Source organism: Manacus candei, unplaced genomic scaffold (genome assembly GCF_025592945.1).
Source record: "Manacus candei isolate 608988 ecotype Guabito, Panama unplaced genomic scaffold, ASM2559294v1 h1tg000067l, whole genome shotgun sequence".
Lineage (NCBI taxonomy): Eukaryota > Metazoa > Chordata > Aves > Passeriformes > Pipridae > Manacus > Manacus candei.
This window is the reverse complement of record NW_026138115.1, coordinates 13,983,431-14,009,794: the sequence shown is the minus strand read 5'-3', so window position 1 is coordinate 14,009,794 and position 26,364 is coordinate 13,983,431. Positions and strand designations below refer to the sequence as shown.

The window sequence follows — 26,364 nt, the reverse complement described above, 5'->3', positions numbered from 1 at the left end:
GAAGATAGTTCCTAGATAATCATAATATTCCTCTCTGATTTCCTCTCTGATCTAGACCTGTGAGACTTTACAGGAAGGTGGTCTATCTGCTAAGTAATTAAGAGGTCACTAAAAGCAAGGAGCTTGAGAGGGCTCTTACCTCTGGATTGTGTTTTGTTTTGTGGTTTTATGTCACTCATATTTCTCATCAGTGAGTCTGGTTGGCCCTTTTTGAAGAATTTTTTTAGTAAGGATCTTTAGTACTTGGTTGCAATGTAGCTAGGGCAGCTGCTGGACAATATTTTAGAGCCCCGATCATTTTAATACCTTTAATATGCACAATCTGGTGGATTTAGGATATTGCTACTCTTGCTGGTAGTTGAATATTGTCAAAGAAGATAAACATTACTTAGGACATGAGATTTATGTCTTTACTGTTAAAACTTCGAGGCTTTTGTCTAAATGTTGCTTTTTACAGTTTTAGCATTGTAATTGATGGTGTGGGTGTTTTAAGGAGGGGTTTAGGTATACCATTATTTTGGTCATAAAATGCATGTGGCATCAGGTCTACTCTGACTAGTTAAAATGGTTTCTGAGGAGAATTATTTTTTGCTGTAAAATGTCTGAAAACTTTATTTAGAAATAAAGTTTCTAAACAAGTGCCTGAAAACTAAAATACACAGGGACATACTTCCACAGGGACATACTTCCACCACAGCAGTTACCATGTGTGAGGCGGTTCCTGATTTGGGTTGAATGCATAATCTTTGACAGTACTCTCGGCATTTTAGGAAATACATGAGCCCAATAATGTGTGTGGCCAGTACTGATATCTGTAAAGGGAACAAGGAGGGAAGTCTTCCTTCTACAGTCAATATGGGCTTCATTTTTATCCCAATGTATCAAAAGTGCTGAAAATCCAACAATATCCTTTTTCGTATGACCTCTGCCCTTTACCAGTGTGCATGACATTTGTTGTCCCATGTCCCAGAGTGTTAAATGGAAAATATGTTAAATAGAAAAAGTACAAGGGAAGTCAGTGGGTGCCGTAGCCTGTCCTGGAATTTGTAAGCAGTAATAAACATTATTTCACTGGTGGTATGTGTGAAAGAGTTGGCTGCTCATGAAAATCTTGCTGTCTTGTGCTCTGCTGACATTCATTTACACTAAACTGCTCAAGGTTCCAGCAAGAGGGCTAAAAGTGAAAGGCCTTGAAGCTCATTCACACTCTACTGAGTCAATGGTTCAACAGCGAACACTGCACCTTGGAGAGTGAAGCTCATGCTTCCAGGAAAACAAGATTCAGTAAATCCATCAGTGAGCTTCTAGAGGCAGCTGGATCTTCCTAAGACTGCAGAAGGAAAAACTTACATGCACTATTTGATTTTGAGCATGCCACGGAGGTAACTATAACTATAACTATACTACCATCCAGGCTGGATGTTGCATATTTTTGGTTTTGTTTTTTTTCAAGTCATGCCGGAGGTATTATAAAACTAGGTAGCTTGAGTATCAATGACAGAGTGATCTCTATCAGTACAGGTTTTATCTCAGGCAGCAAAAAACATGTAGGGCTCAAGGCTGACACTAGTAATGTAGCTCATTGTCTGTCTTGTTGAACTCATATTGTTGTCAGTTTTAAGATAGCTCAGTTGTGACTCTGAATTGGAATAGCTCCTTTGGGCTGTGGTGCCAGTGTATCCTGTCTATATCCCTTCAACACTTTTTCACAGGTCTTCTAAAGACTCCCTTAAGTAGGGTTCAAAACTAGAACTTGTGTATGTTCCACATAGACCCCTCAGAGTATGCATAACTTTTAGATGGGAAGGAGAGAACTAGGAGATAATGATTATAATTGTAAGAATGGCTAACGAGACAATATTATTTTCTTCAGAAAGGGTCTTAGTATTGTAGTAATTGAGAACATACCACTAAGAGATTATTTAAGTGGCAGCAGTGAAAGAGAGGTTAGAATTCTTTTCTTTTTTTTCCTGGCTTTGGGAACTAAATTGAAGCGGATAGTTAAAGAGAGCACAGCCAACTCTAACAAAATCCTTATTTAGGGCATCTGTAAAGAGCAAACTTGAGTTGCCTGAAGGCAACATTGTTCTCTTAGGCCTTTTGGCAGTAGTAAAACTTAAAGGTATAGATAAACTACATGATGCAACTTTTATAAAAATAAAAAACCAAATTTTTTTTCTCCTGTACAGCTGTTTATTTCAGAGCTACCACTAGTAAAATAATGCCATGGAAAATAATGGCCATAGTTAATATAAATGTTGCAGCAAAAATTTCTGCAATATGTCTGACATAGGTGAGGAAAATACCAGCTATTTACTCATTCTTGAAAATATTTGATCAGAACCAGATAAAAATCTCCTAAAGTGTTCCTTCTTAAAGACAGTACTCACAAAAGGAGTATAGTCAGAAATTTGGATTGTTTGTTTGTTTCAGAGTGATTTATTTATGTAGTAGTGGCTAGCTAGGCCAAAGTGTAAAGCTCATATTTCAAGTGCAATATGCTATATAACATTTTTAGTATAGTGTGGACTACCTGGACTGAAACTACCTGGCTTTGCAGTTTAAAGTGCTATGTTTACTTCAGGTAGGTACATGTAACACACAGTGATACTGTGTCTCTCTTGTCTTTTGTTTTCCCCACATCACCTAATGGGTTTGGGTTTTCATATTTTTGTGGTTGCCATCATCAGTCACAATCTGGCAACAGTGTACCTGTGCTCTTTCTTTGGTAATCCATGGAAATACTACAGTAAAATTGCACTTTCCATCCTAATACTGAATAAATTACTTCTTTACATATGCAGCAATATATTCTCCTGTCACATAACTCTTGTTATTTTTAATTGGAATTGCTTATGCTCATTGAGGGAGGAATACTTTTCATCCTGTTTTGAACAAAAATCTGTAATCTTGAATTTGTTTCTAAACTTCAGTCATGAGGAGAGCAGTGCAGGAAATTGCTGCTGTTCCACCAAATTAGCTTTTCAGATATCCTTTTAATTGGAGACCATAACTCAGATTCTTAGTATTTTAGGAAGCTGAACAGTACAAATTGAAATACATATATTTCCAGTAAAGACTGAGTTCAAAGAAGGCTTTTATACACAGATGAGTCTGCTAACAAATAGCATGTCATATGATAATGAGACCATGTTTTCTTACACAGTTTCACATTTTGTAAGTGCACTGCTGTGAAATAAGTGGAGTGTTTATCTACTCTCTCTTAAACTGACAAATCTCTGCTAGGGACAAGTGTGCCTACTATAGACAGAACATAGGTATTCAAACAAAGTCTAAACTCTCAGTCAGAAACACATCACTTCCAAATGCAATATATCACACTTGTTCAGAACATTCATTTCCGCCAAAGCATTCTGTTTTTAATGTAAAGACTTCAATTTATGTTTAAGAACAAGCAAACTATAGTACTTTGACAGCCGTTTACACTTAATTTCTTTGCATTAAGTCAACAGAATTCTTTTCCACAAACATCCATTGTTAGGACGATGCTCTCCGAAGGAATTTATGAGAAATGGAATTATGTTTCCAAGGAGATAGCATTTACTATAATGAAGAGTAGATCCTAGAAAATGGCCCCTTTTACAGCAGCTCAGAACAGAGCCACAAAAGCAATTGATTGGTCTTGGCATTTAGTCTTATATCAGCTGTGTCATCCATAGCTTCAGGAGTGAGAACACTAATCTGAAGTGACATTTCTGTTCTGGCGGGCTTTTCTGCCCTGATGAAAGCAATTACTTCATTCCTAAATGATAATTTGCAGGAGTTTCAACCACTTTAATTGATAATTTTTTGTTCTGAGAAGTTCAATTGTGAAGTGATTAGCTGATTTGGTAAATAGAAATTTAAGGTGTGAAATGTACAAGTTGCTCCAAGGTAAAGTGCTGTTTATTGGGTGCTGCAAAATTGCTTGATAAAACTGCAGTTTCTCTATTATCATGAGGCTGGCAATTGCTTAGTTCAACATAGGAAGAAAAAAAAGATCAAAACACTAGTGTTCTAGTGTTTGGGTTTGAAGAAACGTGTCACAGCTCACTTAATGGTTTCTGTATCAAAGTGTACATTAGTTTTAAAGGATTGTGCAGGATGGCAAGTTTGTAATCCTTAAAAACCTGGCAGGTTCCTATTATTATGTTTTAATGACTCACTTTGGAAGTAAATCCTGTTATTTAAACATTGCAACAAAGGTGCTCATTGGTGATAAAACATTCAGTTTAATGATTAGTTCAAGCATACACAAACCTTTTCCTTGGCAAGTTTACATATTTAAATTAAATATGTTTCTGTGAAACCACAACCCCTAAAAACCAACCTAAGCCTCACTGATATAAAAAAAGCTTGGTTTAGTAAAGGTATTATTTTTTTCATGTTTCATGTTATTTTTGCAATAATTGTTAAAGCACTTCTAGCAAAATGTATCGTTGGTGTCTACAAGAAAAAGAAACGTTTCTAATAGAAATCAGTTCTGTGATATTTTCCTATATAGTGAAAAAATAATGGTCATTTCATGTGTTAAATGAGAAATATAAAGCAAAAATGAAGGTCAAACTGATTTAGCACATCAAACAGTCTTTGTCAGCCAAGCTTAATATATCCTGAGTTTGTGGAACAAATGAAATTTTGCTGCTATGTTACACTTTGCTTCCAAACAACCATTACAACTGGTTTTATATATTGTGTGAGCATCAGACCATCAAACAGTGCATCTTTACTGATGTGTTGCTGCAGTGATGATCTACAGCAGCAATCTGCCATTTATATAAGGGCAAAATGTGCATCTATATTTAGTTGTGAAATTGGCCTATTATACTCTTGATGTTTACAGAGGCTAACATAAATTAATGATGACAGCTATGAGCAGTGCATTAGTTAAGCAGCAGAGTTTTTACCTTGAACTTGAAGGTTCCAGCTTTAACTTCCAGCATATACTATACAGCTTTCTTCACATATTAAAGAAAGTCTTCCGAAAACATTAATTTTTCTTGGACAGCATTCAAATAGCTTTCATTTGTAGACTAGGCCATTCATTGATGATAATATCAGATAATGGTTTCATTTACGTTTTTGGCAAACTTTTGCCCTGTAAAAATGGTAATAATTATGATGGGGCAAAAAATGAATGCCCCTGTAAAGTGTTTGCTCATTGAAAAGGTCTGATTTTACTATCTTTGAACTGGGTTAGATATCAGATATCCCTTGTCTGATGAAAAAAAACTGTTTGAGGAAGCAGTCTGCCTCACTAGGTTATGTACTGCACTTTCACCTGAAAGTCTCCTCATACAGCTCATGTCAGAGCAAGTACAGACACTGTGGTAACTATAGATTCCAGTTAACTATGACCACAGATCTGACAAGTATGCAGGTGTTCAAAGGTTCACAAGTTAAAATGCTGAAGTCTTTGATGAATTTTTGATGGATGAATTTTTAATACAAGTCGACCTTTTTGCTTTGAGGCTGCATGCTAGATTAATTGATAAATAGCGAGACTGAGCAATGTTCGAATCTCCTAAGCAAACAAGTAGAAAAATCCATAAAAATCTGCCGTCTGGTTTCTCAGATCTACTTAAAAAAGAAAGACGGTAAAAATTAATGTGGTTTTTGATTTTCTTCCTTTCCTCTTTTTTGAAACTTTTTTCCCTCACGAAAGTAGTCTTCTCTTTTAAACATCATAACTGTTATTATTAGTCTTGAAGTTCTTGTACTCTCAATTCAGAAACAATCTTTGTGAAAAGAAAATCTACGAATAGGACAGCAGAAAAAAAAAGGCAAAGAAAGGGAGAAAACATCAAGTCAAAAAGTTGTCTCAAAAGAAAAGAAATCCCCAAAGATAACAAAATGCAGTGTAGAAATTAGAGATAAACATATTAACATACTTTCATTAACAATTTTTTGGAACTAATTGAATTAGTCTTAGGAAGTTGGGAGAGGATTTTTTCTTCTTTTAATTCACATCTACTGGAGCATCAGCTCTTTTGCTTCATTTTTTTCTATTCAGTTATATCTACTATACTGAAAAAATATCCAGTTCCATGCATATTTGTGAACTCTCTAGAGCATAAGCTTTAGAAAAACAGAACAATAGCCAAAAAAAACCTTGATAATAGTGGGCTTTAGGCTCGTGCTTGCCACCAGTGATGATGTTTGACTTGCTAGACTGGACTTTTCAACTGTAATGTGCGCAATTATTCAGTGGAAGCTACTCTGCTTTGCTTCCTTCATCTTTCCTCCAGTCTAAATAATTTTTTGGAATCTGAAAATGTTCATGGCTGTTCAGATTAATATCCACTTGGACCGAACACTGTTTTTGAGATGTCACTATTACCTTTTGAAAAACCTCAGGAATAAGAAGAGTCAATTAGAATTAAAATAAATAAATATTCCAAATAATTGGGTCATTTAAATATTGATGCTATTCAATTCTTTGAACTTCTAGTAGAGTGTAATTGCCTTACAACATCAGTGAAGTGAGAACAGATTTTTAAATGCCAGAACACAGCCTATGGGTGGTCATCTATAGGTGGAGTGGAACATTATCTTAATGAATTACCCAGGCATTAAGAGTCAGCTTCTAAATGTATTTGTTGTTATAAACGGGCTTAACTGCCCTCATTGTTTGCACTGGTCAGCTTGAAGCCTAGAAAAGATTCTTAAGGATGTGACTGTGAGGGCACAGGTAATTGATTATTCCTCTACATCAGAATGTATAAACATTTGTATTAGTTAAATGTTCATAGTCATTCACTACCTTTCATTGATATAGATACAGAAATTATGTAAATAGGTTAGTAATAAAACAGGAAGTGATCTAAAGTTGATTTAAATATAAAAATGTCCAAAGTACAGTAATACTCTGTCGCATCATAATAACATGGAAAAAAGTAAGAAAAAGCTAAGAGGTTCTTCCTAGTGTAACTCATATAGAATTGCACAAATGCACACTTATGGACTCAGGAGCAGCATAAATTTGTTGCCTTATGTAATGCTACAACTATGGTCAATAGCAAGTGAGCATTCTTGTGTTCTTTATATTGGAAAACTGTAAGCAGAGGGACATACATAACTGAACATTTCTTTCAGGGCAGTGAGGGGGCTGGGTCACTTATCTCCAGTCCATGTTTTTTGTCACAGATTCGTTGTGCACTCTAATGTTGCACATCCTTTCCATGTATCTGATTTCGTTTCTGTGAAATTGATATAACATCCATCTGGCTATGTCCTTTGGAAAAATAGATAATATTTACAGTGGATGTTTTGATCCTTGAATTTAAAAGACTAGACTAATATAAAAATACACATACACACAAATTGCTTCCATCTCTGTGAAACTTTTTGTAAACGTTATTAGATATTATATGTTATTTTTGCACTGTATCTAGTTTTGCTGCTATTAATCCATATTGTTGTTAGAGGCTTAAGAAATTCACTAGTGCTCAGTAACAGCTGAATTAACGAGTATGAAAATGTTTAGTAATACAAGAAAAAGTGCTCTGTTCTGGTATACTGTTTCATTTGTAAAGTTTCTACTGAAATCAGGGATGATTTCAATGCCATTATCAAAAATACTGTGCATCCTTTGTGAGAGTGTGTCATACTTCTCTGCTTGTATTTAATGGAACTGAGCAAAAACTATGATGACACACTGCAGACAAGCTGTCCACTATCTGGAGCTCAGCAGTCCATCTGTCCCTCAAACTTTGTTTTATGGCCTTTGCTCCCAATCCAGTCTCTATTTGTGACAAGTCCAATGAGACTACCACAAAACCCTATCAGTGCTGTTACGTGGGACTGTGCAGGGGGAAATCAATGTTTCTGAGAAGCCTGGTTTGAGGAGTCTTGACTCTGTCAGGTTTAAGGGAACAGTAGGTGAAATGCAAATGTGAGCTGCCTTTCTAAAAGCAGGCAAGTCTGTGATGCACCTGTTTCCAAATTATATTTTGAAATTGCAGGCAGAAATACTTATTTATAACTGCAACCATTCCACTGTTTTCATTCAGAATTCACATAATTAAATTTTTTCACTGATTTTTAGTTCCCAAAGTGAGACATGAAAGCAAGGTATTCATATGACCCAGAGATTAGCTCAGTTGGTTAGAGCATCATGCTAATAATGCCAAGGTTGTGGGTTTGATCCCAGTATGGGCCATTCACTTAAGAGTTGGACTCAATGATCCTTGTGGGTCCCTTCCAACCAAGAATATTCTGTGTGAACATATGCTAAAAAATCCTTGCTAATGCAGACCAGTGTACTTGTTGATATGCTGCAACATGTTTGATTGCCATTAAATGCTGCAAAAATTAGCAGCTGTGATTGTCCCAGCTTTAAAGTGACAGATGTCGATTGGTCAGACTTGACGATCGTGGGTGCACACAGGTATGGATACATGTATATGCTTATGAATATAAAGTATGTAAAATTATGTAAAATAAAATATGGAGCAGGTTAAGCTTGGAATGACCACAAGCACAATGAAATCACAAGTAACCCATAAAACTTTTATGCAACATCATATTATCACGTCTTCTGCATCTGCTGTGTCTTCAATAGAAAATCTACTTTAGAAATGTCATGTATACCATTTTAGAATTATATGATAGTATTTATTGTACCCTCTCATCTGTAAAAGCCAGACCCCCTTTATATCAGCCCATCTGGAAAGGCCCTGAAAGGAAAACAAATATATTTTAGAAACCCTATCTAACAAAAGCATTATTTTCCAAGCCATTGAATATGCTGTTTATATGGTACTGCTTCTCAGGATTATCAGAGCTAGCAGCTGGAAACCTCTTAGTCTTCTTTAGTGGATTCTGTATATGGAAATTCTATGAGAAATATGTTCTTAAAGGAATGCATGAAGTTTCACCATTGTATGACAACATCATCCTTTTATATTTTATAATGGTGCACTCTGATACAATTTTCTTAGCTCCTGCTCCTTCTCCACAAAAGGCAAGAGGGAGCAGTATTTATATCCCTGGGGTATATTTCCCACTGTTACTTTCTTGTTGGTATTGTAGATATTATATGTAGTTTCAATTGTCTGTTGGGGGACCTCCTCTCTCATGTGAGAGCTCTTGATCCTGTAATTCTCGCTTTCTTGATGCTTTCTGACTGTTTTTGAAATCCACATAGCAAACATGGGTATAGTTTCTCACACTTTTTCTCATTAGCAGGAAATCTTGTGTATTTCTAAGTTTTTACAGCCTGATACTTTAGTAAGTTAGTCTGTGTTACCAAGAATCACCTCTAATCCCGGTGTCATATGACAGGACCTAAGATGAGTTATCTTCTTCAGTGTCAGCACCACTGCTTGCTGTTGTGAGCTTCACACCCCTCTTTTCCAGCATACTCTTGGGATTATCAGTACCAGTTAAGTTGCTTTGTTAGGAGAATCTGACGATGAAGCTGATGTTGCCTATCAGAATCACAGGTGCCAGAGAGGATTAACAGTGATGTTTAGGTCATATCTAATGAATTCCTGCATCCTGCTGAGGAAATCACTGCTCTCAAATTAAGGACCCATTTTATCAGCATAACTGCAGTGTCTGACACTACAAGTCTATTTCCCTAGGGGAATTATGTAGAGCAGAAATTAGGACTTGTATGCACATATTGATGGACACTGTTTCTAAATTTAGCTTAATGCACTGATGCCAAGAGGACAGTGCTACAAATTACAAATTCCTTGACCTGATTCACTATGTGAACCTTCCACAAATGACAAAATACCAAACGACTGGGAGAAAAGGCGAGTTACTCTTTATACTGTTGGTCAGGAGTTTCTTTTGTCAGCTCCCCATCCCTTCTAATTTTTTTATTGTAAAAGTTTGAATAGGTTGCTTTCAAATGATTCTGTTTGCTGACACAGGTAGCCTCACTTTTCAGCTTAACTGACTTCCATTGCAAACTGTTACTGATGCAGAAACATTTTGTATTAGTTTACATTTCAACATATTATTCAGTTTCAGCAATTTCCTGAAACCTCTACTGGACTTGTAAACTGCAGATTCAGACTTTGGTGTTGCTAAGGAATATTCTATTGCTATTCAATTTCTAACATTTTTCAATTTCAGAAGGTGCTGAGGTTTGTTTCTGGTTTGTTTTACTAGGGATCTCTAAAGTGCTCCTTTTTTATACAGGGTTATAATTAAGTGCTTTGGAAAGAAGGTGTGAATCTCTTGGTGCAGACTTTCAGAACAGATTGAGAATCTCAGTTCTTCTGGATTCCTCAAATTTGATCGGTTGAACTTGAGGTTCTCAGGCTTGGCTTCTGAGAAAAAAAAAGTGTAGTAACAGGTAGTAAAGGCCATGCCTTGTAACATGAAATTGAGTTTTCACTTGCAAGCAATTGGGCAGAGACCAATTTACCTGCCTTTCCCTTATGTTGCTGTTGTAGATACTTAACTTGCAGAGTGTATACTACTTCCCTGGAATTAATTGGACAGTTCATACCTCACAGAGCTGTAGCTCCCAGATTTCTGTATATACATAAAATGCTTCTATGTGTTATATTTAATGCACCTTTTGAGGGATTTTCCACATCTATGGTTGTAGATATTTAAAATTTGAAATTGGATAGAGATGCATCCACAATGAGTTTTGTGAAATCTTATTTTTCAGGTACTTTTTTTGCTAGAATATAATTTACAAATCAAGCTGCTAACATTCTATATAGAGCTCATAGTCAAGTAGATACTTTACTGTGTGATTCAGTAGGATTGTTTGTCTTTATCTGTGGGTAAGGATGTGCTGTTTCCTCCTTACTATCCCTATTTCTTAGCTAGATTGTCTTTTTAAATATAATTGCTATTGGTATGGAATTGTGTAGGGAATGTAATGTGTTAACCATTCTCATGGAAGTGTCATGGAGGGATTTCATTTGTGTGTTAAGGGCCCAGCTGATATGCCCTTTCAAGTCTGAAGTGGCAGAGATGGCTACAAAAATGCAAGTGGCTAAGAACATAAAAATAAGATAACATCTGTAGTTTATTTCCAAATTAGAAAAATAGGTATAAACAGAGCTCTTAGATTCATGGTATTATATCTGTGCGCTTCAATTCTACTGATTTACTTCATATGCAAGAGTGCTTTTGTAGATCTGGCCACTATGATTTTTTTGTTGATAAGATCCAGAGTCTCTGAAAGGGTCATGGAAGCTTGGGAGAAGCATTTGCTATTCCATTATACGCTAGTTGAATTCTAGTTCTGTTGTCAACCAATGACTCGTTAATGAAACTGTGGCTTTAACTTCATCAAATTAATAAGTAAACAAATGAGGAAAGATAGATCCTTAGTGAGTGACAAGAACAGTTTATACTTGCTTTATGCAGGAATTGACAGACACCAGTCCCAGTATCAGCAGCACCTTGTACTCACCAAGGCAGAGGTATGTTGAAGCTTATAATATCCTGAGTTAAACACTCTGGAAAAAAAAAAAAAGAAAAAAAAAAGGCAAAAACTTGAAAACCCTCTCATTAAAAGCAGAAGAGGCAATATGAATCAATAAGAACATTTCTTTGTTTCCCCAAAACACGCAAGAAAAAAGGTAAATCCCTTTTCCCTTGCAAAGTTTTATTATTATATATTGAAACTTGAGTTACAGGGAAAGATCAGGAAAGGACTCCAGTGGTTAACCACTATCTCCACACTGTGCTTACAGCATTTTTACACCAATTAAACAAATAGCCCAGCATTAAAATCTGAGTTACCTTTACCTGTCCTGTATAGATGGTAGCAAGTGATACATTGATGCAACAGGTCTAAATTAATGTCTTTGCGTTTCCAACAGCTCCAACTGTGTAAAGCAGAAGATTGTTTCTGACCAAAAAGTTGACAGTCTGCCATGTGTGTGGTAGTGAGTTACAATCAGAAATGTGAAGCATGCAACTGTATTAACTGCTTGCTCACCCTTCTGACAAACATTACTATTTTCACTTGAAAGACAGTTGAACAACTCCTAAAGAGCAGCTTCATGAAATCCAGGAAGGTTTACATTCTTACACCAGACTTAAACTTCTGTGACTTAGAAGATACTGTACAATGTTTGGTTGTCTTGGCTGCACTGCAGACCCTGTCAGAGGTGGCACACACTTGAGTCATGTGCTTTTAAACCTTTCCCAAGAGTCAGAATTTGTCACAAGTTAAGGCAAAATTGGGTCACAGTGATACAGGAGAAGCAATGGCACATTGGAAGATAAGCCCCATGTACACGGCATCCTTGCAAATTCAGAAAACTCACAGCAAAAAAAGGAAGGGCAGGCTAAGAAAAAAGTGGCTGAAATAAGTTAAAAGCACTTACATATTATGTTGGACACTACTGAAACTCCAATATTATCATTAGTTTTAATCATTCAAGTCTGGAGTACCATTTCATACATCCTGTAGTCTGTAGATCCATACACGACAGCATTTTGAAAATGTGGTTCTTTGTAGAGAAGACTAGCAGTGAAAAAGCAAATATTGATGAATGTCCTACTTTGTTTATTTTCTTTCAGTTTACAAGCTTTGAGGAAGGAAAAGTCCCGAGATGCTGCTCGCTCTCGCCGGGGAAAAGAGAACTTTGAATTCTATGAGTTGGCGAAGTTGTTGCCACTGCCTGCAGCCATTACCAGCCAGCTTGACAAGGCATCCATCATCCGACTTACAATTAGCTATCTGAAAATGAGGGATTTTGCTAATCAAGGTGATCCTCCGTGGAACTTGAGAATGGAAGGACCTCCACCGAATACATCAGTAAAAGGTATGGAGAAAATATGTTGTGTAGTATCGAATATGGCAGCCTTTAGTAACCTCTAAATTGAAATTTTTACCATAATCCTTTCTTCTTTCCCTGCATATCAAATCCTTTAAAGGGATTCAAATGTGGAAATCTGAGGTCTGCATGAGAAAGACACCATGTGAAGGTGAAATAAACCTCTTATTTTATTTATTTTTTATTTAAAAACAAACCTATTGATGTAACTGTTACAGCTGTAAGTCTTCTGGGTAATGTAGACTAAATTGTTTCAAGTTATTTAGCTAATATTGTGTTGCTTTGTTTTAGTATTTTACATAAGGATGTGTTTGAGAGGAACATGGCATTATTCCTTGAGAACTCAATCTCTTAATTCTCTGACTATACCTTAAATGTAGAATCATCTATTTCTGAAGTTTGAGAGCATCACATCCAAGTATTTAAACCTTCAGGTGAGAGACTAGGATTTTATTTATCATCTTGTAATATCTATAGAAATTATTTTGACTTCTGAACCACTAGGCATCTATCAACATTTCAGACAAAATAGACTTTTCAATATTAAACAACCTTTTTCATGCTCAAACAAGCAGTCATGCAGTAAAATCAGTTTTAGATGTGAATTGCCACAAAGTCAGGTAAAGGAAGAATCAGTCAGTGGTTTTTGAGGTTGTGTGCTTGTTGGTCTTAGGTAGTGTTTCCAATTACTTGTGTAAAGTGGATTTTTTTTAATAATTTTTTTTTTTTTACTTATACTACTCATGTCAGTGAGTGTGATCTTGCTGTCTGATAAGCATTTTAAATTAGGTGAGCAAGTTGCATGCCAAAACCTGGAATTTCTGGTTGTCCTGGCTTTGACAGCATAGAAAACTCCCCACTTTATTTTAGCTACTAATCTCATACTTTGGTGGAAACATATTTTGGAAAGAGGAATATGACATTTGAGCACCCTAGGTTTTTTCCACACATTATGAAACATAAACTCTTAATCTCTACTAAACTAGATAGAATGAGGCAAAAGAAAAGCCACCTTTAAGGGTGGAGGGAGGAGGTGGAGATAGAATCTTATTTATCAGACCACTACTGTCCATGAAGGGTTACTGGTATGGATGGTGCAAAGGGCTTTTACCTGCTCTTCCATTTAAAGGAAGTGATATTAGTTAAGGAAAGTTATAATTTTCAGTGGAGGGAGATAGACATGGAGGGCAAAAACTGAAACACTTTCAGGCTAGGATTTAGTAGCTGGACATAGCTGTGGTCATTTTATATATTTAATTTATATTATCTGCTACATTATATATCATTCTCATGGAGAGAAAAAGGTAATAGTTACATCATTCAGAGCGTGAGTATAACATGGTTCATCAGCCTGCTGATATAATATGCAAATGTTCTCCATTTTTTCAGGATGAGAGTTTATTCTCAGGCAATTAAACAGTGTTTCAAGGTGGATGTAAAGTGGACTCTGCTGTCCTGTATTACTGAAAATCTGAGCTCTGCAGATCTCTGTGAATGTCTTCAGCACATTTGGGATCTGTTTTTCATTATCCTCTTGTGGAACATATACCGGAATACTAAAGCTTCCTTTCTGTACAGAGATTCTAATGAGTAAAGGAATTTTAAGGGAGAATGAGATCTTATTCTTAAACAACAACATAAATAGTCTGATCTAGATTAACATTTTTCTTCCTATAAAAGAGCTGGATAAGTGTTTAATGCCTGTTCACCCTATCTGATAACCCTGCTCCTCCACCCATCTGGTGATACAGTTCCCATGCTTCTAGGGTAGGGGTATGTGGGTGCTGAGGAAGGGTTTTTGCCTTTTTCTTTTCCCATTTTTGTGTGCTTAGCTTTACAGTAAGTAGTATTAGTTATATGTCAGTATATTGAAACAATTTTGATGAAACAGTGTTTCATTGTATAAGAATTTCACATAAGCAAGTTTAACTGTAGAGTACAGGTATATTTTATTACTTCACCAGTTCTTCTTACGTAGAAACATTCTGATCAAACATTCATGAAATTACATCAAAAGAAATTCAGTTTCATTTATTAAGGTTGCTTTTTGCTGCCCTTGAAGTTCATTTGTATAAACAAGCTCACAAAAATAGCTTACAGCTTCACATGAAGTATGGTTGACAAACCTACAATAAAACACTAGAAATTATACTTTGTGTGTGCCCAAGCAATATTCTGAATAGACTTAAAGGTATTTGGAAAATTATATGAGAGGTACTTACATTGTGTAGGCAACTGCTTTTTTTTCTTCCCTCCAAATGTGTTGATCTGCTTGTGTTAATCATTAAATTTAAAAGCTTAGTTTTAAATTTTCCCCCAGTACTGTGCAGCAATTTAATAATTTTAATATTTCAGGAAGGTCCTTTACTCTGCCCTGTATTTATCACAGCTTTTCGTACAAGTCTGTAAAGGCTGATGAGTTTGTTTTCTTATGCCTACTGTGTAGTGATCACTGCAAGTTATGCTTCCAAATGAGCACTCAGGTAACTCCATATAATATTTCCAGAGTCAATTACTTCATGGAAATATCTTGAGCAATTGGAAAGTATCAGATAGTTTTCTCCATTATTGTAGAAATATCTGTATTGTTATAATACAGATCAAATCTACAATGAACATTATGCATTATTCAAGAAATGACCAGGCATTCTCAGCAGTGTTTCAGCTAAATAACTGATGATTGTAACCTTTAAAGAAATCTCATTGTGATTACTATTGGTAAATCATTTCTCCATTCATAGTAATCTTTATTTAGAGGTGATCTAGAAACCATTATATCTTTTATTAATCTTAAAAGCAATAGACATGATTTGACATTTGCTAAAAATGGAAATATTTTCCATCTTCTAATAGAGCAGACTTCACTTATTTTTCTTTTGGTACATTATCTAAGGCTTTCTGTGTATAGGAAGTCTTAGTCCTTGTAAACAAATACACACATAGAAGATGAGTTTAAAGACAGTTCTTAGAGACCTGGGCAAGTCTCTAAGAAAGGTTATTTAGAGTCAGTAGGAATAAAATTGCCATTCTTTGATAGTACATAAAATATGTACTATTTTGTAGTAACTCTGTTTCCATCCTTATTCTGAGTTTGGGGTATGTTCCAACAATAGTAAATAAGCCACTGATCAATTTTTTTAACTCAAAGATGGGTTTTCTAAAAGTTACCTGGGAATAGAATATACACAGTATATACTGTGTGTTCAGCTAGTAAGTGGTGTTTTACCTAGCATGGCACTTGAAAACGTGTGGTACATTCTGATACTAGGCCCTGTAATCCTTTTCCAAAATCAAACTCTTGTGAGAACCCTCTTATTTTGGAATAGTGTCTTCAAATCATTGACTCCAAGTTTGTTTGTGGGTGTTTTTACCAAGCCACACCTTTTTTTCTTTTTTTTCTTTTTTTAAGTGAAGAGAGGAAGTGAGGAGAGGAGCGTGAGGCACACTGTTGTTCTTTGGTGTTTTGAATCTGTTTGGCTGACATAAAGTCATGCTGTGTATTTTGGTTTTGGGCAATCTTTGGGACACTGTTTCTGACTGGGGACCACTGTCACTATAAAAAGAAGGCTCACGACTCTGTCTTGAACAAAGTTCCCAGCATTTACCATTTCTGTTTCTTTTGAAGCAGCAATTAGATATGGTAGTCTGTGCCTAAGTTTGCAAACCCTTGTCCTGGAAATTTGCCATGATGACATCAAAATCATTATTAAATTTTAGTTATTTTTCTATTCAAGCGAGGTGTTAATTTCTGTTTTTGGAGATACAAGTGTTTGTGCAAGGCCATAATTTCCTGTTGAATTTTGTGACATATGGAAACTAGAGGGTGTCAAGTTAAAAGTGGGTTTATTATGACTTTTATTTTTTGAAGCCAAATCTTTACATTTTATGTTACATAAGTAAAATAACCTTACTTTTCTGCTGTAAGAGAAGAGATGAATGGGAGTGCATCAGAGGAGTGAAAAGGACTTCAGTAAATAGTACTGACTGACTGGTAGGTTGTATAAAGAATGTCACTTCTAGTTTAGCCATCTCTGCTTTAAGTGTTTTGTGTTCTGCAATTAGGTAGTTTTATGTGTGTGTTCTGGAATTAGTATATATCAGTATGAAAAGAAATCAGATGCTATCAGAAGTATTTGCGGTGTATTGAAATCTTTCTTATCCAAATTGTTCTTGCTTGATGTAAGTAAACACAACTGAAAAACTACTTGCAATAAAGCATTCAGTGTTACTTCAATTCTGCATTGGTAATGATAGTTTAAAAAAAATTGCTAATGATACAAAGAAAAAATTTAAAACAAAATTACACCTGTTTCCTTCAATCTAGCATGTTTTTCAAAGGATCCATTCTCAAAATAAACAAAATATGTAAGTGTAGCTTGAAAATGAACTTGATGTCTTGTCATACTGTGGGACTTGGGGTGGAGGAAATAAGTCCAGCACTTTGAATTCTGTGGGAAAGAAAATAAACAATAATGATAATTGGAAAGTGTGGTAGTTGTTATCCCAAATGTCAAGTGGAATTACTTTCATTAATTTAAATATCTTTTTCTAATAATTTCTGTGCTGGATATGTAGGCATTTATAAGAGAGAAATAAGTTGTTCTCTTTTGCATGATCTCATTGTGGAAACACTTTAAATAACATTACCTGTTGTTAGCCTTTTATATTTTAAGTGGAGTGTTGTCTTCTGAGCAGGAGTTGCAAGGCAGTACAAGCCTTTCCCTTCCAAAACCCACAAACCTTCCAGTAAGACTGGCCTTTTGTTCTGAATCACTACACAATTTTCTCTCAGGGAAACTATCTACAGGGGCAAAGAAATAAGAATTACTTTCTTCCTCAGAGTTTTTGGCCTAAGACATTTGTTTTCACTGTAAAAAGCAAAAAAGTCAATCAGATGAAAAGAGAATAATGCAGATGAATTGGTTGTATTCCTTGCTATGAAAAGAATCTCCAAATCTTACCATCCCGCTTTGCGCAGAACTTCTGCTCCTGTGCTGGAGAGTTCTTGATAGCCCTATAATTTATTTCTCCCTGTCTTGCAAGCATTATTCTTGCAAGAATAATTCAGAAGAATCTTATCACTGTTTTTATATAGGCCACTATGAAGTTCTCAGTATCGAACTGTGTATCAGTATCAAACACTGATTGTAAGAGTAATGTTTATCCATTGTAAACCTGTTTATGTGGTCATAGGGGAAATGCAGCTGTAGGAGTAGATAGCTTAGTCATCAACCTATCACATAAGTTACATAAGATGATTAGGTGTCGTTTGAATGTAGAAATCAAGTGCGGAAAATTTCAGGAGGTCAGTGGTAAAACATTAATGTTCTCTATGAGAACTATTGATGACTTTCTGGTATGAAAGATATGGAACCCAAAGGGAGGTAGCTCGGTTTGAATCTCATTGTGATAGATAAGATGAATTGAATATGGGACTCAAAGTTGGTGATTGCCTGGTGACAAGTGATCACAACCTGATTGCTTTCAATCTCTGAAAATGGAGGAGGATGCTGACTAATATACTTAGTACTTTTGAGGGTCTAATTGCCTAATGGGTAAACTTATGTGTGAAATTGGTTGTCAGGAAAAATTTTGATGAAAAAACTTTTTGAAATGATAATTTTCTATGCACCTGAAAACTCTAAAACTGCATCTTTTTTCAGAATGAATAATAAAAACAATTATTTTGAAAAAATATGTTTGATTATTTAAATAAAACTTAGGGAATTAAAGGGAAATACATAGCAAGATAAACTGTAATGTCTGAGGTGCAGAATGTTGGCAAAGACAAGTAGAAGCATTAAGGAAAAATCTAAAAGTATTAGAAAATTCAAGAAAAAATAGATTTATGTGTATTAGAAATGTGAAACCATTCCGGAGACAGTAAAGGCTCTTTAGCAGTAAGGTACAGTAAAACTTCTATTGATGCAGAAAAGACAGAACAGGTTGATAAGGTTTATTTAAGTGCTTGCTTGTACAGAATCCATTCTACGGGTCTTTATAGTTCAGGTTACTGTTAACAGCAGTGTTGAAGGAGCATATGCAATCATAGGCATCGACACTAGAAAAACTAAGGGAGGAGAATTTGAGTCTCAAGAGTTCATAGTTTGGTGGACTTGACAGTTAGGTTTAGCTTAACAGTTGAACTGGATCATCTTAAATGTCTTTTCCAACCTAAATGATTATCTGATCCTATATCATATCTTCTTTGTCAATATGAGATTATTGTAGATTGTTGTGGTTTTTGTCTTTTTTGATCATCCTTGTTTCTCCCTCAAACTTCTCATGCAAAAGCATTCTGCTGCTGGAATACAAATGTTGGAGTCCCAAACATGGGGCTCCAAGAACTGCCTCCTCTGTGTTTGAGTCATACCCATAAATGATGAATTCTGTGTGTATCATTTTTGCTGGGAAAATAAGAAATGTTTCCTAAGTGCCTATGTCAAACTTTTAAACATACTTGAAAAAAGATATAAGTCTTGGACGTGCCAAAAAAAACAGAGTGAGAAAACTTCTCACATCTCTGTAATATCTACAGTCATGTGCCCATTGTAGTTGTTGTGGTTCTGCATTGCTTTAATAGGTTACTTGCCATGGTACAAGCAAGGGAATATGAAACTCCTGAGCATCATCATCCTGAATCCCAGCTGGCAGTGTTTCTCAGATATTCCAGAACTGTTGAATAAATTGTCTGTGTCCTTCAGACAAGGGTTGGGTTACCTCTAATATCACTCTGATTACCCTGATACAGCCTTATTCAGGTTCATCCATTCTTTCAAAGTGCTGGTGGTGTGAAGTTTGTAGTACTGATCTGTTTTAGCCTCAAAGAAATTGTAGGCAAAATACTGGGAAATTTCTTGCACGAAAAGGATAAAAGTAAGATTGTGTATTTTTGGATAAATGGGAAGTAATTCTTATAATACAAACCCAAATTAATTATCTGAAATTATAAGTACAGTTAATTAGGATATACATTGTATACTGAAGTATTTTTAAGGCATTTGGTGTCCTAGTGCATAAGAATTATGTTTTTAAAATATTGGAAGAACATTATATAGGCAGAACCAAATTAAGCACATTAACTATATAACTAAGTGATCTTGGAAAGCGGATCGAAGTGAAAGTTACTATTGAGAATGGAGTTTCTGTATTTTTCTCCAGAAACTGCTCTGGGCATGATCACCAATGAACTGGTAGTAAACATGGCTCAAATGCTGATTTAAAATTTGCAATTTACAATGATGTTTGGATCACAGACAACAATCTATGCAATTTAGTAAATCAAACCTCCTAAAATGTATTTGTTTCAGTGTAAGAATACTGTTAATATTAATATTATTATTATCTAAATGTTTATCTTTGCTGTCCTAAACTCCAGGCTACTGGAGTTAAATGACTGAAAGGATTTGGGGTTTTTTATGAAGCAGAACAGGAATAATGGGAAAAGCACTTCAAATTCACCTCTCCTTTTTTCTTGCATGAACAAAGGCGTAAAAAGAACCTAACTGATCCTTCCAGTTTTGCTACCAGAAATAATAGAATGATTTACTTTCTCATGGCGTTTTATTTGTCTCATAAAAAGTTCTATCCATCACTTCTGTGGAGACACAAAACATTTACTGCTCGTAACAAATTAATACTTTTTCTAAAATGTTGTCAATCAGATGTCAGTCCCTGGAAGAGTTGTTTATTGCTAGAACTCCACCTTACAACTTAAAAATTAAATAGGAAAACAACCACACAGTAAGTGTTTTTAAGAGCAAGGAAATGGAAAAAGTGACTTTAACATCTTTTCTCTCACTCCCAGCCACTACTGTATTTCCATTCTACTACACTGCAATTCATCTTCCTTTCTCTTCTTGTGCTGTTACACTGACTTGGTCATTTTTGCATTTTCATTATGTTCTTTAGTACGGCTTATTTTTCTTAGCCATTTGGGTTTTTTTTGAGTCCATAGATGAAACACTGAATATGCATAATGTCTTTGTCTTGTACTCAGTTTCCAGTGCTGACTCTCTCCTTTTCATAGTCCTGCATTTTTCTATACATCTTTGCATTCTTAATGCAGTCTTGGTAATGAAAACAACCTGGTGAAGAATATTAATATTTAAAAGAAACCTCAAAGTTTGTAACTTTTCACTTCATTCTTTTTTCCTTCAATGTTCATGTCTTTCTGTGCACAGTAGTACTTATCATATCAATAAAATTCACTCCTGAGTTGAGAACATACCTTTCTCATTCCACCTAAAAGATGGTGGGTTTTGTCATTACAATTACTTATTGACAACATTGATGGTATTGGCTGAGCGACTTTTGACAAGAGCACAGGCTTCAGACTTGCAGAGGTAAATATGTGAGGAGGAATATAGTATTGACAGTTGCATTGGTCCAACCTTAGTGATGATAATAAAATAACCCAGGAAAAACTTTCAAATTAAAACCAAGTTAATTTCTTGTCCATATGTAATGATATAGATTTTCATCCAGTAGAAATTTCTATGTAAAAGTCAGTGCTGCAACAGTCCTCTTTTCCAAAGCTCTTAATAAAATGCTTCCATATGATTTTTGGATTCATGTTTTGTGTTGCATGGGTTAGTTCCAGGTGGTCTTTTTTAGAAGCATGAATATCTTAAATTATATGTGCAGTCTACATAACTTTTTCAAATAACGCACATGATGGGGTTAGCCAATTACAGATGTGCAATGAATCCGGTGTGCCAAAAGTGCTTGTTCTGCTTTTTGCTTTTAGTAATCAGAAACAGTAATCACTGCTATAGTTTTTGGTATGTAAAAATCAAAAAAGGCTGTTGCTATCTGTAGATTACAATATCTGATAGAACATTTATTTGTCTTTTTATTTGCCCTTTTCTGAACATAAGGAAAGTGCCTTTGCTATGAAGAATGTTTTGGAAAAAGTCTCAGTCAAGCTCAATATTGTAGTGCACCATTTTGCAAATGAAAGAGGCTGAGAAACTGGATCTCATGATTGGATTTAACAGTTTCAGTATATCTTTCATACCTTGGTCTCTTCAACTGGGCGGAGAATGTAAGGACATACATAAAGCCCTGCTAAATTCAATACAGCTTAGCCTTTGTTTCTTCTATTATTGTAGTTTGTTGGTTTCTGGGTCATCTGAACTTCTACCATATATCTCCCATTGCATGTATGCTGCTTTTAGATCTGGTTGAATCTGTTGCAGAGATAATAAATGCATCTGTATGAAGAAATAGATTAACCAACTGATAATTAATGTAGTGGAAACTTAAAAAAAAAAAACAAACAAACCCCAAACAAATAAAAAACCCAGACAGGGAGTGCCTAGAGGGAATAAAGCAGTGTAAATAAATGGGCATTTATAATATTTGTTTTACCAAGAGTTACATCACTCCATATTACAAGTAAAAAATTAAGACTCAAATATTTTGTTTGAAATGAAAGAAAACACAAAAACTTTTTTTGAAATAGAAGGAATAAATCCTCCCATCTCACCTGTTTGCAGTTATATATTTATTAGTATTTTCCAAAGTGGCTGTTTCAATATTTGGAGTAAATAATAGTCAGAGTCCTGAAAGTGAATTTGGAAGTATATGGATTTAATAATAATTCTTACTTTGATGTATTAGTTGTATTAGATACCTTTGGTCAACAGAGGTAGACCCAGCAATCTTAAAAACCAAAGTGTAATGATTTTATATCTATACAACATGCAAGTATAACCACAGTCTGACCAAAGTTTGACCACAATATCAACGCAGCCTAATTTCTGCAACTGTTCTCTTTGAAGCCTGAGGAAGGAAATCGAGTTTCCACCAAATCCCTATGCTCTTGTGGTCTCCCATTTCAATCAGGGATATAAAGTAGAATACAATGAATCTATAGTAAAGACTTTCCCAGGACATTAGAGAGATCAGTAAAAACTGTTTTCATTAGCTGTCAGTAATTAGAGAACACCCTTCGTAGAGAGCTTACAATTTAGAGAACATGTAAGCCTCTATATAGCCTCCAAGTTTGCAAGGAAAATAAGAATCTCTACACAGCTGGGGAACTTGTGTTTTGAAATATCAAGCTCCCTTAAGAAACATCTATTTTCTAGCTTTTAAGCCAAGGTAAACATTTTTATTTTTAATTTCAAAGGCTTTAGTCATACCATGCTTTCTGTTACTATGAAAGGAAAAAAAGGCAAATACCTAACAAACTCATTAACACCAATTGTGCCAGTCATCCTCCTAAATGGAGCTGTTAGAAAATTCTTACCTTAATTTCAGTGCTTGAGCACATCATTCCCTGTAATTCTTACTCACAGACTTAGCTGAGTGCATCTGCACAAGCATGTGTCTGTTGTCACTTTGCATTCTATTTGTATGGTATAAAAATTGTTTTTGCTTTCCTTTCCTGTGGTAGTACCACATGCAAGTACATAATTCTATGTCTTATTTCATCATCTGTAAAGTCATTAAATGAATATTCATAATCATAAAAGAAAGATGGAGAAATATCTTTGCTCACATTTTTATACATATAGACAATTCCAAAACTTTACCTATAGCAAGCAGAATAATATCCTCAACATTACCTCGCTTTACATCTTAAAGAAAACCAGTTGTGTAAAGGTTAGGAAAAATCAGGAACTGTTTTTTTATTTACTTTTTTAAGTACTTACTGTATTTCTACAATTATCAGAGAAACTGTAAATTTATATATCCCCTTTCAGATTTGAATTACTGTGTATGCTAGCTGTTTCTCATCCTCTTCGTGTAGAACAGTGCTGATAATGCTAATAGAGAAATTGAGGCATATACAGATTTAGAGCAAGCTTTTCAAAAGAGTGCAGCGCTCCAACTGGAGCCAGATTTCAAAAGATCTCTGATCCTATTCAGCTACAAAATAAATAGCCAGATTTTCTAAAGATTTCAGCACTTTGGTAATCTGATCATAAGAAGCAGCTGCTGAGCACGTTTGCAAAGCCAGCTGAGAGTGGTTTGCTCAATATCCCATGAGAAGTGTGCGTTAGAGCAGGGAATAGAGGCCCGTTCCCATGCCCTAAGACTAAGAGTCCAGTTCTCAAGCAATAACACTATCTTCATATCCTTTGTAAAAATGCTATATTTAACAAAAGGAAATTTAACCATTTAGAAATTTAACCCATGTCTGTGAGGAGATATTTTTCAGAATAACATAAAGATTTGCACTTGGTAGATAATGAACCAATCAAATAGAAGGAATATTGCTAATCCATTTTATACTGCATCTCTGTGTTATATTGTTTTAATTAGGTGTCTCATAAAAAAAGTCCCTTTAATAATTTTTAAACATTTTATAGTCCATTGTCAATTTTTTGAGTGTCACAAGAAAAAAAAAATAGAATAACTAGATATTCTAAAAAACCCCTACAGAAACCTGCTGCAAGTATAATGTATGGCAAGTCCAGGTGTGATTTTCTGTGGACTTCCACCCTCATACCACATTCCAAGGCCATAGTTTTTATTTTTTGTTTACATTTTAAATGTTTCTCTCTGTCCCTGTCTAGAGGTGAGGAAATGGGGTGTTTAATTTTGTTTCTCTGAAGATAAGAATTTTTGTCATTTATTTAATACTTTAAACATTTTTCTCTTTACCATTATATGTCAGCTGTTTCTGCTTATTTTGTGTATAAATGCTGTTATTTACTCTTTCTTATCTTTGTAGTTTCTATCTCTGTGGGATTTTTTTTTTCCTCTGCTATTCTTTTGCTCCCACGTCCTATCCTGAAGACTTAAAGGGCAAGTTTTCTTTCACAAATGTTATTAAGTTGCTGAGAGGAAAATTAACAGCTCACCTAACCTCGTCATACATTTTGCTTTTGTTGGTTTCTTCAACATCCTCATGGAGGCTGTTGATTCCTTAACAACCTCATTAAACATAAAGGAACTATATTTTTCACACAGGCAGCTATGTTGAGAGGCCATTTGGCACCCTCGAGACTAAAAGCTCCAACATTTTACAAGACCTACATATTGACTCACTCATCACTAGCTTGGAGTCAACCCAACAGAGGTTCCTTGGGTAGAAGCATCAGGCAAAATCAGTGGTCAAACAGCTTTGCAGAGTTTGTTTATGGGCAGTTTTGATGTAATTTGGTCTTCAGCAGTGATTATGCCAGATAGTGAATGTAAATGTGAAGATCTCCATATCTGCCTTGAAAGGGTTATCATTTTACCTGACAAATAGGAAGCTGAATTTTGGAGACAGCGTCTGTTTGAACTGAGCTGCACACAAAGGATAGATACCATGGACATGAGATGATTGGTCCTTGAAGTGCAGAGCACTTGCAGAAGTGTTTTGTTCAGGTACAATGTTGAGCAGCTGTGATAAGCATCCAGTCTGACTTCTTGCAGACCCGAGACAGAAGACCTCATCCAGTATTTTCTGCATCTCTTTGAGAAACAGGCTTATCTCTTAGGAAAGTATCTAATGTTGATGTAAAGCATTTAAATGATAAAGAGTCAACTACATCCCTGTGCAGATTGTTCCAACGGTTAATTACTGTCACTGTGAAAAAAGTGTGCCTCATTTGTAGTCTTATTTCAGCTTCAGCTTCCAAACGCTGGATCTTGTTATGCCTTTTTTCACTAGATTAATGAGCTGCCTACTGTCAGAATCTCTTCCACATGTAGGTATTGTGATCCTCTTAACCTTCTTTTCAGTAACTAAATAAATTGAGCTTTCTTAGTCTTTCACTACAGGGAATGACTTTCAGAAGTCTAATCATTCTTACTTGAGTCCTATCCAATTTTCTAACATATTTTCAGAATGGAGGAAACCATAGCTGAACACAGTATTTCAGTAGCAGTGTCATAAAAACCTAAGATAAAACTTGCAGTAACTATTTCAGTGTGATGTTCTCTGATTTAATATATGTATTCAATATACATTTTCATGTAATATGGATGGGTCATTTTGGTTTCTATTCTACTTTGGGAACTAACATTAATGTCTCCCTCATTGTGGTTCTGGATTCCTTTTGCTGATAAGGATTGAACAATGTCAGGAGGTGAATTCTCGTGAATAATTGTGAATGCTGAAGGTTACCCTTAATTTTATATTTTGTTTCAATGGCGTCATTCTTTCAGTAGGAATAAGTTGTGATAGAGCAAACTGAAAATAGAGAACAGGCACCACAAGGTGAGATTTGGGTAGTAATCTTATGGGGCAAGTGGCTTTCACAGTTAGGATATTGAATGGGTCAGGATATTGAATGGGTCAGGATAGGTACAGGTGTAATGTTACCTTACCCACAGAATTCAGATTTCTGGAAACAAAAATCTACTCAGAGTTGTCTGAAGAATTCCTTTGGACACCTTCCAGTCTGATAGCAGTCTTATTGAGAGAACTTGCATTGTCATGTTGGGTATCAATTTCATAGCTGGACAGGAGAAACCAAAGCACAGCCAAACTAAGTGAGCTCAGGAGATCCTTCCTAAGCATGAAAAAAGGTTCCATTCAATCCAGACCTACCTCAAAGTCACCTCAACAATCCTAGTACTGTGGTGCACAGAAGCTAGCAATCTGCAGGGAAAAGGAACAGACTTTCTAAAACAGCATATAAACTGGAGCTAG

The 26,364-nt window shown here is 35.4% G+C and overlaps 1 protein-coding gene across 6 annotated transcripts in view; it reads left to right on the top strand.

Annotated features, from left to right (window-relative positions):
* Positions 1-26,364, top strand: part of NPAS3 (neuronal PAS domain protein 3) — a 608,446-nt gene that overhangs the window by 172,941 nt on the left and 409,141 nt on the right. For 3 of the 6 annotated variants that reach the window (XM_051806249.1, XM_051806250.1, XM_051806252.1), the window contains exons 2-3: positions 12,511-12,755; positions 12,868-12,918. In XM_051806249.1, coding sequence (XP_051662209.1) covers positions 12,511-12,755; positions 12,868-12,918 — 296 coding nt within the window. The remainder of the gene's footprint in view (positions 1-12,510; positions 12,756-12,867; positions 12,919-26,364) is intronic. The other 3 variants (XM_051806251.1, XM_051806253.1, XM_051806254.1) reach the window with 1 other exon arrangement.